At 45.0% G+C, this 20,528-nt stretch overlaps 1 protein-coding gene across 10 annotated transcripts in view; it reads right to left on the bottom strand.

The window, feature by feature from the left end:
* LOC127005350 (sodium channel protein 60E-like) overlaps positions 1-18,227 on the bottom strand; it is a 215,815-nt gene extending 197,588 nt beyond the window's left edge. For 3 of the 10 annotated variants that reach the window (XM_050874131.1, XM_050874178.1, XM_050874185.1), the window contains exons 1-3: positions 17,154-18,222; positions 5,612-7,162; positions 708-925 (exon numbers count right to left, since the gene is read on the bottom strand). In XM_050874131.1, the coding sequence (XP_050730088.1) occupies positions 708-925; positions 5,612-6,995 (1,602 nt within the window). In that variant the 5' untranslated portion in view covers positions 6,996-7,162; positions 17,154-18,222. Of the gene's footprint in view, positions 1-707; positions 926-5,611; positions 11,565-17,153 lie in introns of those variants that run through there. The other 7 variants (XM_050874155.1, XM_050874170.1, XM_050874196.1 and 4 more) reach the window with 6 other exon arrangements.
* Between the last annotated feature and the right edge of the window lie 2,301 nt (positions 18,228-20,528).

The following is a 20,528-nucleotide window of genomic DNA, read 5'->3' as shown; positions in this document are numbered from 1 at the left end:
TGAACATTTTCAGCAACACTGAATCAAGGCAAAACACATTTGCATACGTATGCTGACCATCGCGAGGCAGCTTCTGAATTCTTTAAGGGAATTGGAGTGTGAGCGCTTAACTTTCTTTTTCACGCATCCCTTTGTGCCGAGGGCCTAATATTTATCTATGAAACACTGCCGTACAAGGGCCTCTAGCAAGGTGTGCTTACCATGGACCTCAGGAAGCCCAAACATGATGTAAAACTTAGGATATAACATTGCAGCTGCTTATGTATAATATATGAGTGCTGAAGCCTGTGTGTGTGTGTGTGTGTGTGTGTGTGTGTGTGTGTGTGTGTGTGTGTGTGTGTGTGTGTGTGTGTGTGTGTGTGTGTATTTGTCGTAACACTCATGTAATGGTGTAGGTGAGAGGGAGCAAGAACCAGCAAAGTGCGGAGCGTGGTCACGTTAACCTTGCAATATGTATGTGAAAAGCTCATGGCACGGGCAGGAGAGGTTGCGTGCATTGGTCGCAGCCGACGCCTGAGGGCAAGGCGTCTGTGTGAATGCTGGAAAAGTGTGGAACGAGGGGAGTGAGAGTGAAGAAGGGAGGTCTGAGGGGGGCAGCAACAGCCTGAAAGTGCTCCAGCTTGGCCTAGCGTCCAGGGCCACCAGCCAGCGGTGTGTCACAGCTAAGGTGGCGTGCTGACCAACACCCTCAAAAGCGCTTCAAATACCTCGTTCTTCTGCTGTAAGGGGAACTTGGGACCCTTCTTCTTGTCCCAGCCCAAACTGGTGTCGAAGCACGTGCAGCACGAGTCGCAGGCCAACGGGTCTCGGTCGGCCTCAGAGAGCCAAGGGTCGTGGGCGTTGCTGAGGAAGTTCTCCAGTCCCGTGGAAATCTGCTGCATCCAGCGAGGTTTTTCCTTGACTGGAGCATCGTGTCCACTGGCGTCTATTGTAGCCAGCCACACGTGGGAGAAGAAGGCGCAGGAGGAACAAGGGAAAGGCAGAGGTTAGTAAGAGATAAGTACAGAAGTAAGAGAGTGAGAGAGGAGGGACACACAGAACATAGAGGTGTAAGAGGCCCGAGGGGCAACACACACACCGCCTGGAGCAGTTGATAGGGTCACTAAGAAAACATGAGGAACATACAATACAAGAGATGAAGAGGAACGCGACATGTACTGAAAAGAAACATACTCGTTATAGTGAGACAACATGATTCAGCGACTAAGGAAAACAATATGTTCATTATTTCCTGCAAAAGCTTTGCAACAACTAAATGATTACTGAAAATATTTAATGGAAATATTCCTGAAAAAAAGGCCTAAATAAGCAATGTACTTTTTGGTGTGAGGGTGACCTGGTGCTCCAATATGAAGCTTTTGACAGAAGTTTTAAAAGATACTCAAGCTTGAGATTTAACTAGAGTATTTAAAGAAAGACAAATTTCTGCCGTACTAGACGCAAAGGCAGGTCACACCCACATAATCGATCCCTGAAGCAGCGACTATGTCGTTTCTTTATACAAAATTCTATCGATTAATTACCTATACTATGCAGATAATGTAGTCATCTGATTGGCGTCATTGCGTATACATACATACATTTATATATATATATATATATATATATATATATATATATATATATATATATATATATATATATATATATATATATATATATATATAATTCCACTAAGTATTTAAAAAAAATAACAAAAAAATCTATACCTAAATTCTGCCTACTCTGCATAAGTTGATATCTCACTTTAAATGAATAACTAACTATTATGTAAAGGTACACAGCTGCCAAGTTTATAATTGTTGATTAAGAAACACTGAAAAGTATGAAATGTCTATAGTTATAGAAAAGAAGCATTAGACTAAGGGACGCAAACTACAGGATCTCCAGGAGTGAACATGACACCAAGGACGCCGACACTAACTACGGAGTGGCACAACACCAAAAGCGATCCGGGCAAACAACGACGCCACCAACATGACACTGGCCTAGTGATGCGTTCTAGCTTTACAACATTCACTATATATATATATATATATATATATATATATATATATATATATATATATATATATATATATATATATATATATATATATATATATATATATATATATATATATATATATATATATATATATATATATATATATATATATATATATATATATATATATATATATATATATATATATATATATATATATATATATATATATATATATATATATATATATATATATATATATATATATATATATATATATATATATATATATATAAAAGGAGAGGGTAGCCAAGGGGGTTAGGTGGACGGGAAAGGATGAGTGACACAAGGCCTCGTACAAAGCAAAACAAGGAGGAGGTTCAGAGGAAGGAAAGATAAAAAGAAAAAAAAAACAGACAGAAAGGAGTAAGGAGGCGACAGCAAGAGACTAGGGTTTAGTTTGGTAAGTGTCGACTTGACTTTATTTCAGATTTTAGCTAAGTTTACGGCATTGTAGGTGAAAAATAGGAGTATTATATTGATTTGTTTATTAGTTTATTAAAACGAGCGACAAAAGACAAAAGCAGTGATAGATGTTTATTAAAGCGGTACTGTATTATCAGCTATTAAAGTAACTAAAAGGAAACATGACGTAGCGCTTTCAAAAAAAGATAAAATATAGCCAGATACATCAACCAGTGAACACTGGCGAGACCCTTAACGCGATGTTGGCTCGACTGAGAGTGTGTTCAGACGCCTGGATCAACGGTGGCCACTGTCTATCTTACACTCCCCCCCCCCCCTCCCACCCTAACCGACGACAGACAGCAAACACATGAGCGATGAAGGATTCATTGTGTGTGTGTGTGTGTGTGTGTGTGTGTGTGTGTGTGTGTGTGTGTGTGTGTGTGTGTGTGTGTGTGTGTGTGTGTGTGTGTGTGTGTGTGTGTGTGTGTACACAATCATTCGGTGTGGAAAAAGTACTCAAACTTTAGTTGAGAAGGCTCTTAGCAGTTATATATAAGGAGAAAACTACCCACTCAAATTTTAGTGATGCGGATGGTATCACTTGGGTCATATTGCGTATGCACACACACACAGAAAAAGAAACATTACACACACACACACACACACACACACACACACACACACACACACACACACACACACACACACACACACACACACACACACACACACACACACACACACACACTATTATTATTATTATTATTATTATTATTATTATTATTATTATTATTATTATTATTATTATTATTATTATTATTATTATTATTATTATTATTACAATGACCACCTGTGTCCTCTAATTCCAATTAATTTTAACTATTCCCCCTGAGCCAGTACCATTAGAGGCACGGTGTCCACTTTCCTTCATTGCGACCTGGTCTGGGATGACTCACATCTACGTTTTTGCTTTGCTCTTAGGAGGTAAGTGTTTCTTTTTGGGTGTGAGGGCATCGAACTTTATTTAGTCATGACCAGGGAGAAACAGTTAAGGGAGTGACACTAGTCTCAAAAATATAATTGAGTGATATCTGATGCTAAGGTGTCTTATATTTTTTCGGTTCGTCAAAACATTTGGCATCCTTTGATCTGCTGTAAAAAGTACCTCACTGAGGGTAATCACTCCAGCCTCCAAGAATGAGTGTGCGTGGAAAGGTGCTACCAGGCAGCTTTGACAACTAAGAATGCTGGACTTTTGGCATTTATGCTGAACCAGCTGTAACAGTAATCAAACACAGTGATTGCTAACCTAAGAATTTCAATATTCTTAATTGATGCGTATAGAAGCCCACGTGGTGGATGTTCCAGTTTTCCTGCACACACACACACACACACACACACACACACACACACACACACACACACACACACACACACACACTAGAAACTAGGAACTATTACATTCATACAAACTGTGCTGTCTCCGTTATATAATCAACCTAGTGATGAGCGGCGAAAATATTGAGAAACTCTTAATGAAATAAATTTTTCAACTGCCTCCCCTACACCAACTGACCTGTAACTCATTCACGCATACTGAAAGGTCTCCTATCCTTCCATCACCTCCAACCTCTTTCTCTCACTACTTTTCCATCATATCTATCTCTTTCTCTACCAAACGTAAACTAGAACCAAAAGTCCATGAAAGGCTATCAAAGTCCTTGTATCATAAGATATGAGATTTTAAAACAAATCTGACTTACGCACTGCTTCCTGCAGTGCGCCTTTCAATACTTTCCAATAACCACCCTTTCTTTGGACTTAGACTAGAGTCACACTACCCATGTCTCTCTCTCCTTCCCCTGCCCCCCTTTGCGCCTGGTGTGTGTACGAATTAATGGAGTTTGGATGAAAGTATTAGTCTCCCCGTGACAGAATGATCTGCCCTCAATTAACGGCTGAGAGCGTGACGAATAGCCCGGGAGAAGCGGACAGACTGACTGCCTGCCTCGATGCGACGTTCTACGCGGGCGGAGGGGCGGGGAAGGGGGAGGGAGTCATGGGGAAGTGGCTAGGGATGAGGAGGTGTGTGTGTGTGTGTGTGTGTGTGTGTGTGTGTGTGTGTGTGTGTGTGTGTGTGTCTGAGTGTCAATCACCATGGGGTCTGATCACGTTCAGGATTTGCGACCGGCCTCCCCGAAACTATCCTCTCCTACAGAAAAAAGAGCTGGTTATTGACGGATCTACAAGTACTACTAGGCCGTCACACAATACTCATCCCATCTTCTTTGTTCAAGGGGTGACAGTAACGCTACAGCCGTATAACGTTACTGTCTGAGCAAGGCGGGAGCCTTAACCAATGCGGCGGCAGTTTTAGTGTGTGTGAGAGAGAGAGAGAGAGAGAGAGAGAGAGAGAGAGAGAGAGAGAGAGAGAGAGAGAGAGAGAGAGAGAGAGAGAGAGATACCAGTGGAGAGTCGAGGTCATCAACTGTTGCGTGCACGGTCAGGGTGACGGCAAGCAGACAAGAACACCATCAAGAGACCAACGAACACAACATGACACCAAGCTCCGCATAGACTTCACGCAGTGCTTGCTTGATTCTGTTGTGCTGCTTTACTTGGCGCAGTGTCCTGTCAGCTCCCCCAAACCCCGCACCGGCAGCCCCGCCACGGTCCGGGGTGTGGCCAGCTGTCCCTTCGCAGGGCAGCGGCCGCCGCCGCCGCCTTCTCGTGGCTCTCCGGGACCCCCCCGAATACGTATACCACAGATGAGAACCTTCCTTATTATCGAAATAAATTAAGAATTAAATAGGGTTTTATTCATTGGTTGAAGTGATAATTTTAATTTACATTTCTGCTTTAAGAGGTTTATTTTACTTAAAAAACAATAGGAGAGAAAAGCAAGTTCTAAACTAAACTGGTGTTTAATTAATAAATTTAAAGATATTGCTTTACGAGAAGCCAAGTCACACCAAGAAGGAGCACGCATCGTCGCCCTGACTGTCATGCACTAGCAGACCGCTAACTGCTACTGAAGGGAGGGGAGGGGCCTAGGCTATCTAGTGTATGAAAAACCAGCCTACCAACCTCGTGAAAAAGGTAACCAGAGATGTATCTTGTTTATGAAGGATGGAATGTAAAGTAACAGATAGATACCTTTCACTGTTTTCCAGTCAATAGTCTCCGAGGCCTCGAAGAAGGTGGAGGCTCCGCCGTACACTTCCCGAGGCGCGGGCTCTTTCACAACAGATTTAGGCACATAGAAAGTCTTGCCGTTGATGCAGATCACATTGTAGTTATACTCCCGCAGCTTCTCCCGGATCTTGGAGATGCTGGACCCCTCCAGGGACTCCACGGGTATGAGGGGCTGGTCCTCCGTGCACTCGTCCAGCAAAGAGTTCCGTTTGTCCACCGTCTCAATGGAACGCGAGTCTTTCATGGCCGGCCGACGCTCCACCACATCCACCATTCTCTTCACCGTCAAGTTGGAGGACACGTCCTTCCCTGCTACGCACATAGCCTCCGAGTCACTACCCTTTCCACTATCCTTCTCCGTAAAACGAACTGATCTCGCACTAGCAGCACATCGACATGTCATCTCTCCAGCGGCTTCTTCAACGATCGTTGTTTTCACACCGTTATTTGATAACCTCGCCTGCAGGGAGCGCCGGGGCTCCTTGTGTCTGGGGGGCGGAAGGGGCGGCGTGCGGTACAGCCGGTGGGGACGCACAAGCTCGTATTGTCGTTCTGAGTCGGTGGCGGACACGATGCTGATTTGGTCTGGAGCTTTGACCTTGAGCAATTTATCACCTTCTTGAGACAGGACGGAAAATCCTCCATCTTCACCCGAAACATGTATTTCAGGAACTTCCTCTTGAATTGGAACATACTGGGTAGGGTCTATCTTAATTCTTTGACTATCTATATCAAACTGCCTTAGTAAGGGTCTCGGCTTGACTGGCACAACAACAGTCTTGCCTGGGGACCGCTGCATCGAGGGAGGAATAACGAACTGCACGTCATCTTCGTCTGCATCGAGGCTTCCGACACGGCTCAAGATCTTCTCACTGATGGGCTCCACGTACATGTAGGCTTGGCGTGCTCTGCCCCGGGCCACCTGCACCACCTCGGTGTTTTCGATCTCCGTCAGCACGCCACTCACTTCTTCTACGAAACGACTTTGCTTGATCAAGCCTACTGGTTTCTCGATGACAGTAGCCACTTTCTGCACCGTCGCCTTCGCCGTCTGCACCAACGGGCCATTCTCCAGCTCGTCAATCGAGTCATCAAATCGCTGCATGATGGCCTCACCTCGGTTCTCAATGGCTTCATACGTGCTGTGCGCAACCGAGATGGCGGCCTGGGCCAAGTTCTCAGGACGCTTTCGCGCGCCCTCCTCTCCGGCCGCTCCATGGTCTCCACAGTCAAAACTTGATGCCTTCAGAGGTGGAGGAGGTCTGGTCCTCGCCTGGGCGGAGGGGACCTGTTCGTCTGACGCCCTGGCACCGCCCGTCAAGCTACTACTCCGCCGGTGGGACATGGCGACCTCTGCTGGGCCATTGCTACCTTGCACGGCCACAAACACCTACGATTTTAACAACACCCCAAAGTCACACAGCCATTTTCTATATCGAATCCATCTCACTCACAGTGTCACAAGAGCTTCGGAATTTTATCCACCAATAACAGGGGAATATATGGTAGGACCTGCAATTTAGTAACAACTTGGTTAGCACTCGCGTCGGCGATGGTCACCGGGATATGGAACAAGCGTGAAATAACTCATTGCTTGAGGCATATCTGTAGTGTATAACAAGTATTTTCCGCAATACATTTTCAGTCGATAAATCAATTTCCATCACATGATAAACTGCGGCTACCACTGCACAAGGAATAATTAATGTAACATACTTTTTGTGGGTGCCAGACTACACTGTACACCGAACACAGCCTCGCCGAGGAACACGAGTCACACACACTACTCGACGCTGTATTTAAATTTGGGTCAGCTGGAAAACTTAGTTAATCATGACAATATAAAAAAAACGTACTTCATAAAACTATCCAGTCAACTGCCAACATATTAAGTTATTTTCTGTTACAGTGAGGCCGTGAAGACGATGTAAGGTCAGTGCTGACATCTGCGTGCCAGGGCCTGCACTACCTACACTCACGACAAATACTTTGCCCAGTTTCAAACGAAGCAGAAAGGTAACAAAGGCACAGTAGGAGCTGCGGGGTGGGGGAAAAGGGGGATCAAGCTGCACCACCCTCACTCATGTTGCCTCCGCCCCTGCCTTACCACCTCCCGCTTTTCCCAATACGGTCTTTCCCTGCGCACGCGCCTCTCCTATAGTTTATTCAGCAACCTGACACGCCACTGTCCACCGGTCAAGATTTACCTTCGAATCTTATCGCTATCGTTTTCCGATGCGGGTCTTCAGGTCTTTTGCCGCTTTCTTGCCGGGAGCAGATTGTTGGCCACTCGAACCGGGAAACATTACGGTGGGTTATTGGAAGGGATGCATCATTCGGGTCCAAGAATGTGAGGATACATGCATAATGGAAAGCAAGCACAGAAAGGGAAGGAAAGGGAAGGAGGAGGAAAAGAGAACAAAGAAATGTAAATCTTGAAAAATAATAAAAATGAATGAAGGTATTATATTTTTTTCAATCGTTGGTGATAGCTAATCCTATATGTGTGTGGGAGCGCGTGTTTGATTCTTTTTACATGAAAAGAGGTAGTTCAAAGTATAAACATGGACAGATAAAAGTCAGGAAAGAAGTTCTCCCACGAGCAGAGGGCACGAGAAGTTTCAAAGAGTAGTCAAATTAGGTTGGAGAAGTGGCAGCATACATCCCTCTTGAAAACATGGAAGTCGTAGGAAGGAAGACATACAGACGAGGGAAAGCTGTACCAGAATGAAAGGAGTGAAAGAATGAAGATGCTGGTTCACTCTAGCATCAGGATTTTCGAAAGTTGATTTTGAGAGGTAGGAGGCAGTCAGAATTAGGATGAGAGCTGATAAGGTGAAAAGCAAGATAGAATGTCAATTATGTTTTATATAGATGGGGGAAAATACCGAAGAATTAAGATCGTGGGCACGAGAGCAAATACTTTCACTGCGTACATACACATCAAAATTTGGACAGAGATTTTGGATAAGATAAAGGAGAGGGAGATGGATTAGATATAACTGTCAGGAGCCATTTTTAAAAGGGTTTCATTTAGGAAGAGAAGGTGAGGTTTTGAGGAGAAACGGGGGTCCATGGAACGGAGATTAGAGTGAAAACCGCGAATGTTGTATATGGATACGATGAAAAAGTTGGAAGAGCTCTCAAGAAACCTCCTTGGGTCGATGCCTGAAGTGGGGCACCGCCTGGGGACCTTTCTAACCTCTGCCCTATAAGAGAACTCCGAGGCAAAGTTTATATTATTGGATGATTGTAATATAAAAAATTGGGGAAGGGTATGTGAGTGTCATGTGCATATAATTTGGTGGGGATAGAGCGAAAACGTCTGCTAAGAGAATACAGGAAGGTCTTCAATAAACCCTTACCCCTCTCACCCCCAGTACACACACACACACACACACACACACACACACACACACACACACAGTTTTAAGGTCTTTACAGTTGAATGAACCACAAAACTAACACACCAGCCGCCTCAGGTGGAGCCTGCAGCATTAACAAGTGTTTGTAGAAGCAGATATCATTGTTGCTTCAAAGGACTTCATAGGACCTAAACATCAATGGCCATAAACGCCTGAATATATAATGATTTCTTTTCTTTAACGAATTTCACAGACGAGAGACATTTGAAAATTCGAAGAGCCAACAGCGGTAATGAAAAAGCTACTAACATATGCAGTAACTTTATTTTTTGCAAAGTTCACAACTTGGTTCCCCGGTCTTACCATGCCCCACGGTTTCATGTCTCTCAGGAGCAGGCTACGAAACGAAGCTTCAGCCTTGTGTCAGGAAGTGGCGAGAGCCAGAGGGCAAGACACAAGGAGGGGCTGGAACCTAGAGAGACGAACAATGAGGGCAGGGAAAGCAATGCCAGGCTGGAAGCAGGAGTGAGTGGGTGAATGGCTTTGGTTGAGAGGGGGATGATGATGGAGAGTCAAGAGAAGCCCGAGCTGAGGTCAAGCAAGGAGATGGGTGAAGAAAAAAGAAACTAACGGACGAGAAAGTAGATGCGTAAGAGATGAAGAAATGTAGAGTACTTCGGTGAGGAGTGGAACAAAACGCCTTTAGAAGTAGCAAAAAAAAAATAACGTGAGAAATAAAATTTCAAGGGTAAAGAAAGACGAAAGAAGGGAACTGAAAGATCAAGAGGAGCCAAGGGAGGGAAGAAAAAGAAAGAGCAAAAAAAAAAAAACAGTTGAAGAAGCGACGTAGTGGAGGATGCACGGGGAGGGGGAGACGAAAGGAGGGTAAGGAAGGCCCGGCAAGTCACGTCACAACATCCTCTGCCTCTCCCCAACCCAGCGCCGTGTATAGGAAGAGTTTGTCTATGCGCTCCCTGGACGTCATCTTGACATCTCTATTTTTATACAGGAAAGGAGGCAGCTCAAGGGCGCAAAGAGAAGAAAAAAAACCACTAAGCACTGCTCCTGGAAATGGTGTTTAATAAAAGATATCGAAAACAGAAACCAGTCATTTGAAAAAGGTCTTGATACTCCCTCCTTGAAAGTGTTTAAGTCGTATGCTGCCCATGATCACTGCTTCCTACCCAGCACCTCTAAAAACAAACTAACCCTCATAGATAAAAGTGGTAACATTCGAAAGACTAGCATTTTTATCTATTGGTGATTAGCTTGTGTTTAGACAGAAGCGCTGGGTAGAAGTGAGTGGGGATGGGTAGCATAGAGGCAAGATGACGTATAGCGCCATAGGCAAAGATGTAAAAAAAAAAAGAGAGCGAATGGCCAATCTTTCCTTATCTACGACTCTGCCCCAATCCAGAGCAAAGCGGGACCAGAATAATTTGGAAGGATGCAAGTTTTACGGTTCCTCTCTTTTGGAAGGTGGTGATCAGTTTCTGTACGGAGACCCTACTTGTTAATTAGAGGATTCGAATACGTGTTTTCTTTCCCTGTTATTATTTGAGAGCCCATGCACGACATATTCCATTCTCTTTCATAAGCGAATCCATGGTGGCCAGCCAGATGTTTACCATAATTTGTTTTTTCTCTCTCTCTACAAAAGTTTAATCAAATCACCTTTTTCATAAACTAGAATAAGCAAGAATCTAAGTAAAAGTAACCAAATGATTATGGGAAATAAGAAGCAGACTATATTTTAGCTGATTTGCCCAAATAATTAGAGAAAGCAAACAGAGGCAAGGTAATCACGCGGTAATCTGTTGTCGGGAGGGGCAGCAGGTGCGAGCAAAAGTTGTAGTTTTGCAATTACACGGAAAGCCTGCAATTAGAACAAAAATTGGACGTTTTTCGGCAATATTTTTCTCGGTCAGCTAATGTGTCGACAGCTTTTCGTGCATTTCCAGCGAGCGTCGATCGTGGCCCCCGTGACGCGGCGGCGTGCGTGACGCGAGCCGCTCGTTGCCGCTCGTTGTCTCGTGGAATATTGCACGGCGGGCTCTGATGTCTCGCTGGTTTACTTCTTTAAATGAAAGTCTCCAGTAATACGTGAATGGAGGTTTTCTTATCAGACTAGGAACGTGGTGCTAGATTAAGTTAAGTAATTATTAGTTTCGTAAATAGAAGCAAATTCGTTACTATATATAAATGAAAAATTATTAAATGCAATCATCAATGCCTTATGAAAGAATATGTGATAATAAACCATAGATAAGTAAACAAATACACAAATAAATCTATCTATCTATCTATCTCTGTCTGTATGCATATATAAATAAATGTTCTCTGTTCACTGAAGATAAAAGGATTCTGTTAATCTCTGAGGCTCTTTTATTCCACCTGAAGAGTGAGTTCAATAAATCTTTTGAGGAAAAATGTCACTCGAACCACATGGGGACCCGTCACGGCCAGACGAAAGGAAGAAAAGGAAGCGAGAAGAAATAAGGAACATAAATGAAGTGAACAAACCTAAAGGAAGCTGGTTTATAGAAAGAGGTTTTCATAATTCATCCCCTCTTTCCCTAATGCTTTAATCCTCTCTCTCTCTCTCTCTCTCTCTCTCTCTCTCTCTCTCTCTCTCTCTCTCTCTCTCTCTCTCTCTCTCTCTCTCTCTCTCTCTCTCTCTCTCTCTCTCTCTCTCTCTCTCTCTCTCTCTCTCTCTCTCTCTCTCTCTCTCTCTCTAACTGTAATGTGATAGCTCAAGGTATATTTGGTCCTTTCGGCGCCCCAAGAGTATAGATAGAGCCTAATAATGGTCCACACACACACACACACACACACACACACCATCTGTAGCCCGTGACCATGACCGCGGGAAGGGGGCGAGGGGGGTTGGGTCTCGGGCTAGTAAGGAAAAATGAATAATGTAAAGCACAGTATATGAAAACTTCCCTTAGGCCTATCCATTCTGAAAATAACGTGAGCTTACTCGGGTATATAACATGAAAGGGAGGTAGTTTCGGGGTCTGCTCTGTCCCACGCTGAATCCCAAGTAGACGAATACTTTTATGGCCCTTATGGGGGGGGGGGGAAGAGGAGCTTACGTATAGGCCATATGTGATTTGAAAGATGCTTGGAGGGTATGGAGTCTATGTATTAAGAAGCTAAATGTAGAACTGCTGGTTGTGTCTTTTGAGGGATAACTTCTGACGAATACTTTTATGATTTGAAAGATGAATGGAGGGTATGGAGTTTATGTATTAAGAAGCTAAATGTAGAGCTGCTGGTTGTGTCTTTTGAGGGATAACTTCTGACGAATACTTTTATGATCCTCAAGGGGGTGGGGGTGGGTGGTGGGAGAGGAGCTTCCGTAAAGGCCATATGTGATTTGAAATATGCAAGGAGGGTATGGAGGCCATGTATTAAGAAGCCAAATATAGAGTTGTTTGTATGTCTTTTGAAGGGAATGATGAACTTCTGAGGAATAATTTCTCATACTCTCTCTCTGTTTATCGTTTTTTTGAAGGGGTGATGAGCACCTTAAGAATAATATTTTTCTTACTCTGTTTATCTACGTCTCTTTTTTGTCTTGTAGGGGGATGGTGAACTTCTAGAGAATATGTTTTCATACTCTATCCATCTATCTATCTGCCTATCTATCTATCCATCTCTATATCTGTGTCTCTTTCTGGATGTTAATCGTTCAATAACCGCCATTTTCCGGTGTTTTACAAGCCAACACTGAGTTTAGTCGCGCTTTTATCCAACAATATCCTCAGACTTTCGTTTTTTGTGAGCAGCGACATTGCAGGCTTTCTTCTCTGGATACGTTTTCGCCCTTGAACTCTTTCGGTGTAAAAATATATGTTGTCAGTGCACTGGGACCAAGTATTTCGAGGGTCGTTCCTGTTCCTCGTGACTCACTCCTCAGCAATGACGGTGTAGTCGGCCACTAACAAGAGTACCAAGATGGACAAACACCAACACCTGTTCAATAAAGGGGCACCGTTTCACCTTTCCAACACCATCGTTCTGTCATGTAACTCCAATGTACCTTCAATGACCCACAAGCAAAGAACATGTATATACTCTCTTCAAGACATTTGAGTATGATTAAAAACAGTCCAGTTGCTGGCGTCTTTTTCGGCTTTTTCTTTTTCAGCAAACCACACAAAATTTCTTTCACTGTTTCAAGACGCCTGGTTTTCCTCGTGCAATTTTCAGAGCCAACGAGTTTTCTGTGGTCAGAGCTTAGGAACAGCCCTGCATTTTTCTTCTCAAAATGGCGTTGTAGAATGGCGGACTGGCAAGGAGGAAGAGGAAGGTTGTGCGGCGGTGACATGCCAGTTGACTCACTCGCAGTGGGCGGGGGGAGGGGCATGCGGCGGGCGGGAGGGCGGGAGGGAGGGAAGGAGGGAGTGTTGACAAGGGAGAAATGTAGTCAATACCCTGCGCTCCCCTGCCCCTCCCCCTGCCTCACCCCTTCCCTGCACCTTGCTCACCACTCTCCCGCCACAGCTGACGCTCGACTTTCCGTCCTTTCCACAGCGTTAGTCTCTTCACGGTTTACGTTCACGGCAAGATTAACGGAGGCTGATCTTATCTCTTGAGCCGCGCCCGACGCCGCTGCAGATCCCCAAGACACTGAGGCGGGACACGTCCAGTTGGGGCGGGCAAGACAGGGCTAGATTTTCCGGTGCTGTCTTATCGCGAGAGGATCAAGGCGTATCAAGTTGGAAAGAATACGCCCGGATCGCGCCTGATCACCACTGCAACTACGGCTGAGACGCGTGAAGCCTACAGCGAGGCGTCCCACCACTAGCGACGCAATCTCTCAGCTCCTGAACGAGTGCACGAATGAATGGAGGGTCGGCAGGTCGAGATACTTGGGTTTAGTGGGCAGGGAAGGGGAAGCGAGAGACGGGGAACGAGGGAAGACGAGAGGCGGAGCTGAATGAAGGGCTAAACTTGGGGGAAGAAGGGAAAACTACGTCTGAAAGAGAAATAGGACTATGGAGGATATTGGTGTGCGGGGAACTATAAAAAAAGACCAGGAATGGATTAATGGAGTCAAAGATATCTGTATAGAACAAGAGACAGTGAGAAAGAAAAACAGACATGACAGGGAGCAAATGAACACCTGAGGGACAGAGAGAAAATAGAAAAAAATAGATATAGATAGACAGAGAGCGACAGCCTCATTTCAGGAGAGGGAGAAAGAAAGGCCAACTCAAGTGAGAGAAAGAGAGGGCTACATCCCGTCCGTGTGGTGTGTGTGGGAGGAGGAAAGAGACGAAGAGGCGTGTCAGGCAAGCGTATGCGTGTCTTTGTGGGGTGTGGCGGAGGGGAAGGGACGTGCAGGAGGGAAGGAAACACGAGGAAAGGTCCGGTTAATGGCTGGGGCTTGGGGGAGGCGGTCAGTGTGATAGAGAAGTGTTATGGAGGTGAAGAAGACTGGAACGGGGTATGATTGAGAGAGAGAGAGAGAGAGAGAGAGAGAGAGAGAGAGAGAGAGAGAGAGAGAGAGAGAGAGAGAGAGAGAGAGAGAGAGAGAGAGACGACCAAACATGTCCAAAGAGAAACAAGACAAACAGTGAAAGGAAGACATGCACACTGGATAGCTGGGACACACACACACACACACACACACACACACACACACACACACACACAGATCAATGATGTGGAAATCCAACGGTCTCTGTCTGTGAATGAACAATGAATGTGGTAACTGTCTGGAGACTGATCATAAACACATTTCTCTCTCTCTCTCTCTCTCTCTCTCTCTCTCTCTCTCTCTCTCTCTCTCTCTCTCTCTCTCTCTCTCTCTCTCTCTCTCTCTCTCTCTCTCTCTCTCTCTCTCTCATGCATAGTTTATTTGGTGATGCAAGATAATTAAGTGTAACAGTACTATGAGAAAAAAATGATATAAAAAATGTCATAATAAAAAGAAATATTAAAAAAAGGAAGAGGAGGACAAGCAAAGAAAAATGCAACAATATGTAAAGCCAAACAGATTAAAATAAACATACAATCAGTAAAACAAAGTCGTGAAAAACAAAACAAAACATAATGCAATATAAAGACAAACTCACGTAAAACAGAAAACATATGAAGTTAAATATTTTGAGAACCATGATGCAAAAAAATACAAACAAAACGTAAGTCCATGCGAGTAAAAAAAACCTATGAAAGAAAAAGTAACATCGAACACACGACTGATTGAGAAAATTGGATAGATATGGAAACAAGGTAGACTCTGGCGCATCTAAAGAGCCCTGAGGGAAGACAGGGGAAGGGACAATAGGAAAGACTACGGAAAAAAGAGGAGCGGGAGAGGAAGGAAAGAGAAGCGATAAACAGACGATGGTGACAGAGAGAGATAAGGGCACGTATTCTCAGACATTCGTGACCTTCACATCCACCTTTGATAAGGCTTTCGTGGAGGCTGGTGTGGGCACTTTCATAGGTAGTTTTATGATCCCAGTGATAGTTTTACAAGGCTTCTGCACCATGAATGTGAAAAACACTTATGAGAACCCGACTAACCTCCACTGTGGCCTTTGGTAATAGTTGTCGTAAGAGCCGAAAGCGTTTGAGAATTCGGGCCAGAGAGCGAAGATGCGGCACAGCGGAAAGGGAAAATAATATGCTTACACAGCAGGTAGTGCAAGAATGAAGGCCACACTGTTTGTTAACGTAAGATATAAAAAAGGAAAGATGGATGCTGTTATAAAGGACCAGGAGCAAGATGCAGATTGGGTACATAAGGTCAAGAAGATAAAAGAGGTCGATTGAGAGCAATGACGAAGGGAAGAAAAAAAGGACTGAAAGTGATAAAGACCAGAACTTACCCGAGCAGGAAAACTTGGGCGTAGGGGCGGAAAGGGAAAGGGATGAATATAGAACAGTCTCTTATTGGAGAGGAACGGATGGACAGATAGATAGAAAGATACATAAAAATTGAGAATCGCTCCCATCTTTGTCCTGAATTGAAAGAGAAGAATAGTATGTATAGTAATATTTTTTTCTCTCCATTCTATCGCCCTAGGCCTAGAGGACAAGCGTGTTTGAGTGTATGGTGAAAAAAGGTGTGCAAGGAATAGAATAAATGATAGGAAAGAAAATAACTGAAATATGTTAAGAGGAAGAAGAGGGGGGGGAGGAGGAGGAGGAGAAGGAGGAGGAGGAGGAGGAGGAAGAGAATGAGGAAGAGGAGGAGGAGGAGAAGGAGGAAGAGGAGGAGGAGGAGGAGGAGGAGGAGGAGGAGGAGGAGGAAAAAGGGGAGGAGGAGGAGGAGGAGGAGGAGGAGGAGGAGGAGGGGGGGGGGAGGAGGGGAAGAAATGGAAAGATGGATAATAATAATAATAATAATAATAATAATAATAACAATGAGGAAAAAAATGAAAAACACCAGAGAAGAAAACAAACAAAACAAAACCAGGATCAAGAAGAAGAAAAAGGACGAGAAAAAAAAACGTATTCAAGATGGAAGAAAGGATGAAAACTAAAAACCTAAGCCTTGACGAGAGTAAAAATTCTACACCAAGTATGAGAAGAGCGATATTATGCTGGATTACACGGTGGGCTGAGGTGGAGAGTGTACTGACAACGCCTGGGGGTGGTGGGCGGTGCAGGCCTAGGCAGGGGGAAGGGGGGGCGAGGCACAGGCTGTAGTAATGAAGCCACTAAGAATGTTGCTCCGAGTGCATCACAAAGGCATGACAGGGCGCGCGGCGGGAGTAGAGACGGAGGAAGTGGAGGGGATAATGAGGGACAGGAGTTAAGGGGAGGAGGGCGATGTCAATGAAAAGGGGCCTGCTGCTTTCCCCTCTTCACTCTTACACACACACACACACACACACACACACACACACACACACTAATATAAGGAAGTTTCCGATGCTTGACGCGATGTTTCAAGCCCGTTTATTATCAAGTCCACTTTTAGCTTCGTTTGTCCAGCTTTTTTCAACTCGGACCCACAGCCGCAATCGAGCACAAAAGTCACGTCGGTTCAACTGACACACAAAGGACTGCAGTGACCCAGAGACGCGCCTTCAGGAGGGTCCTCCCAAGAGGCGCGACTGGGTAGACGGACGAGTCGGTTTCGGATCGCTAAAACGGACAGAAAGATGACCTACAAGTTGCCAACTAGCAGGAAAGGGAAGACACCACGAGCGGCGGTGAGCGAGCGAACGAGCACCAGCAGCACCAGACTGTGGGGCACCACTACCCTGCAGGCTGAACAGAGCTACCAACTAAGCAGCAGCCAGGTTGCCACTAACTAAAGCAGATAGTTCCACGAGCCGCTTGTAGGGTTGCCAACTAGCGACGGCAGGAGGCAATTCGCTGCTAGGGTTGCCAACACGCACCTCGCGACCAACTGAGCCGCCCACCTCTTGCCGGCCGGACAGCCCCAGCCCACTCCCACCAGCCCAGCCCAGCCCTGCCCAGCCCCTCGACCCAGCCCACTCCCGCCCGTCACCAGCATAATGGAAAATCTCACAAAACTTATCTCAACCGGACCTTAAGAGTTTTCAAAGCCACAAACACGACTGCACCAAGAAAACTACAACTTGTACTACAACCACACAACCACTACAACTACAACGCACGCTACGGTGTAACACTAACCACGCACTCCTTTTTATTAATAGCAAAGCGACAAAATCTTCACTACATTCCTCTCTGTTCACAACCATCTTTAAAACACGTCTGCAGCCTTCTCCCCTCCCACACTACCTCAACGCCCCGTCATCCACACCACCAACACTACAGCCCGCGCGCGCCGATGCTAACGAAGCCTCGCTAGCTTACCGGCACCGCCATCACCATTCCTCAGTCCCACTAACCCATTACGACCACAGTAACCAGGCACGCGATTCATGACAGGGTGTTGACTTTGGTCCCTCGCCGCGTGGTAGAGGCCTCGACACACAGCGGGCGGTGGTTCCCAAATTCTCCCTTCCTTTCGCCTTCCCTCGCCTCGCTTCGCCTCGCCTTCCCTGCACCCTCGCCGTCAACACACCTTTTCTTGACAGCAGCAAAGGACCCACGTTATCATTTTGCCTTAACTAGAGCAAAGTGCAGATTCTCCTTCCCCTTCCCCCACTAAACTTTATTACCCCAGTGCCGCGCAGCTTAGTAGTAGTAGCTTCAGCATAAAACTCACGAGGGAACTTCTTCCTCATAAAATATCATGCCGCAGAACTCAACTCCTGCGGATGTCCACATATCGCCACATCCCCTTGCCAAAACACATGAGCACGCACACACACACACACACACACACACACACACACACACACACACACACACACACACACACACACACACTTCTAGGTCTCTCTCTTTCTCCTTACTCACCCCAGCAACCATTACCCAGCCCATTTACGCTCAACACCCGAACACTTTTAACCCATTTCATTGTCCTGTCAAGTCTTGTCCCCACACTCGGAACCTGACGGCCTCAAACATCGGTAAAGGTGACTAAGATGTAGTAATCCCTTATCGTCTGTCTGAAAATTACAGGTTCTCTTCCTTCCCAGCATCATTAATGTAAAAAACTAAGAGATGTGAGGTGTCTAAACTAGGGCGTGCAGTTTCGTCATTACGTAGGTGACTTGTTTGATATACTGATTCAAATTTGCATTGGTCGTGACACTGCAAACATCACTGAAACAACTAATTTGCATTCATGTGTGCAGTGACAGTTTACGTGTGGCGTTTCATTAGCACGGAAATAGAATAAACAAAAGCATCTGACTAGAAATAAATAGAAGTATAATGAATGGGAAACTGAATCACTGACAAACGGAGAAGCAAACAAATGAAGAAAGAATGAGATGGTGTTTTTTTCTTATTATTCTCCTTATTTCATTTGAATCATTGACAAGCGGAGAAACAGACAAACGGACAAAGAATGAGATGGTGTTTTTTTCTTATTATTCTCCTTATTTCATTCTGCTGACCTTCTATGAAAAACGCGTATGACAGGAGATAAATAGGAGGGCAATATATGGGGCACTGAATCATTGACAAGCGGAGAAACAGACAAACGGACAAAGAATGAGATGGTGTATTTTTTTCCTTATTGTTTTCCTTATCTCATCCTGCTGACCTTCCATTTCCCCGGACCACGCTCACACCCCCCTCGTGATGGTCCGCCGCCGCTGGCCGTCCCTTAACCCTTCGAGTCCCGCCTCTCGACAGTTCACGCCGTCCCGTCTACTTTAGTTTTCGTAACATGTGGGTGGAAGGGTGTACGTTTTCTTTTGCCACCAGTCTATATCCGCATTCGTCTCTTCCTGGCCTGAGCTTTCCATTTTTCTCGCCCCCTTTTCCTTGGTTCTATCCTCTTGCTTACTCTCTCTCTCTTCCTTCACTCTTCTCTCTCTCTCTCTCTCTCTCTCTCTCTCTCTCTCTCTCTCTCTCTCTCTCTCTCTCTCTCTCTCTCTCTCTCTCTCTCTCTCTCTCTCTCCAAGGTGACCCGTTTCAGCATCTCCCGTCGAAACTCCAGCTTTATGGTCTCACTCGGCGCTGTCTTACGATCCAATATTTTCCAAGTCCTGTCAAAGGTGGAGGATCGGGCAGAGACTCTCGAACTCTCAGCATCTATCACGGACCCTATTAATATATCTACAGACGCAGACGCAGGCGTATACCCACACCCACACCAGCCATCCCACATCGATCTTTCTCTCTCTGTCACTATCTATCTATCTATCTCTATATAATACGAAACAAGACTGAATCAGCCCCGCATGCTTAACCTACGAGTTCTAATCATAGTTTAATTGCTTGATGCGCCGAACACTGCTCCGAAATCCATTCCACGTGCATGCAGCCAATCACTAAAAACACGCACGCTGCACTCTGAGCGGAGGCAAATATGTGCAATCTGTTCCTATCGTTGAATCCTACAATTAAAGCATCAAACAAACAAACAGTATGAATCCCCAAACTTTGCAATATTCCTTTACACAGAGAAAATTCGTGTATAGGATCTCGGTTTACCTTAAGAGATAAATATGTAGCGATCTTCCAATGGCCAAGTATAAGGTGTTTCTCTGGTGCTGCTAAAAGGAAATTAGACGCATCAAATCTATGTTAGGGGAGCTTTCTCACACTATTTTCTTTGGTTAGTACAGTGCCCGGAGCTCCACGTCTGCGTGCCTCCGAACCACATCACAGGTTCACGTTGGCTTTACATGACGCAATCAGCGTGGCGCCAAGCTGCCCAAGCTTTGAGGGGCAAACTTACCTCAAGCGTCAATGCGTCTTAGGCTTGTATAATGACTATTACAATTTCTTGGACTGGTGTTGAATAGTACAATCAGTTTGGGAAATTCTCCGGAAATAAGATCCAAAATATTACGGCACATATTACGTTTTGGACAATTTTGAAGTGGCGAATGATTTAAATTTCAAACATTGTTCAGCAGTTTTACTTAATAGCAACATTTTTTGGCAGGCTAGACTCTGGCGGGGCTCAGCTCTAGTATCTGACTTTGGGT

This window comes from Eriocheir sinensis, chromosome 3 (genome assembly GCF_024679095.1).
Source record: "Eriocheir sinensis breed Jianghai 21 chromosome 3, ASM2467909v1, whole genome shotgun sequence".
In the NCBI taxonomy this organism is placed as follows: domain Eukaryota; kingdom Metazoa; phylum Arthropoda; class Malacostraca; order Decapoda; family Varunidae; genus Eriocheir; species Eriocheir sinensis.
This window is presented reverse-complemented; position numbering and strand designations above follow the sequence as displayed.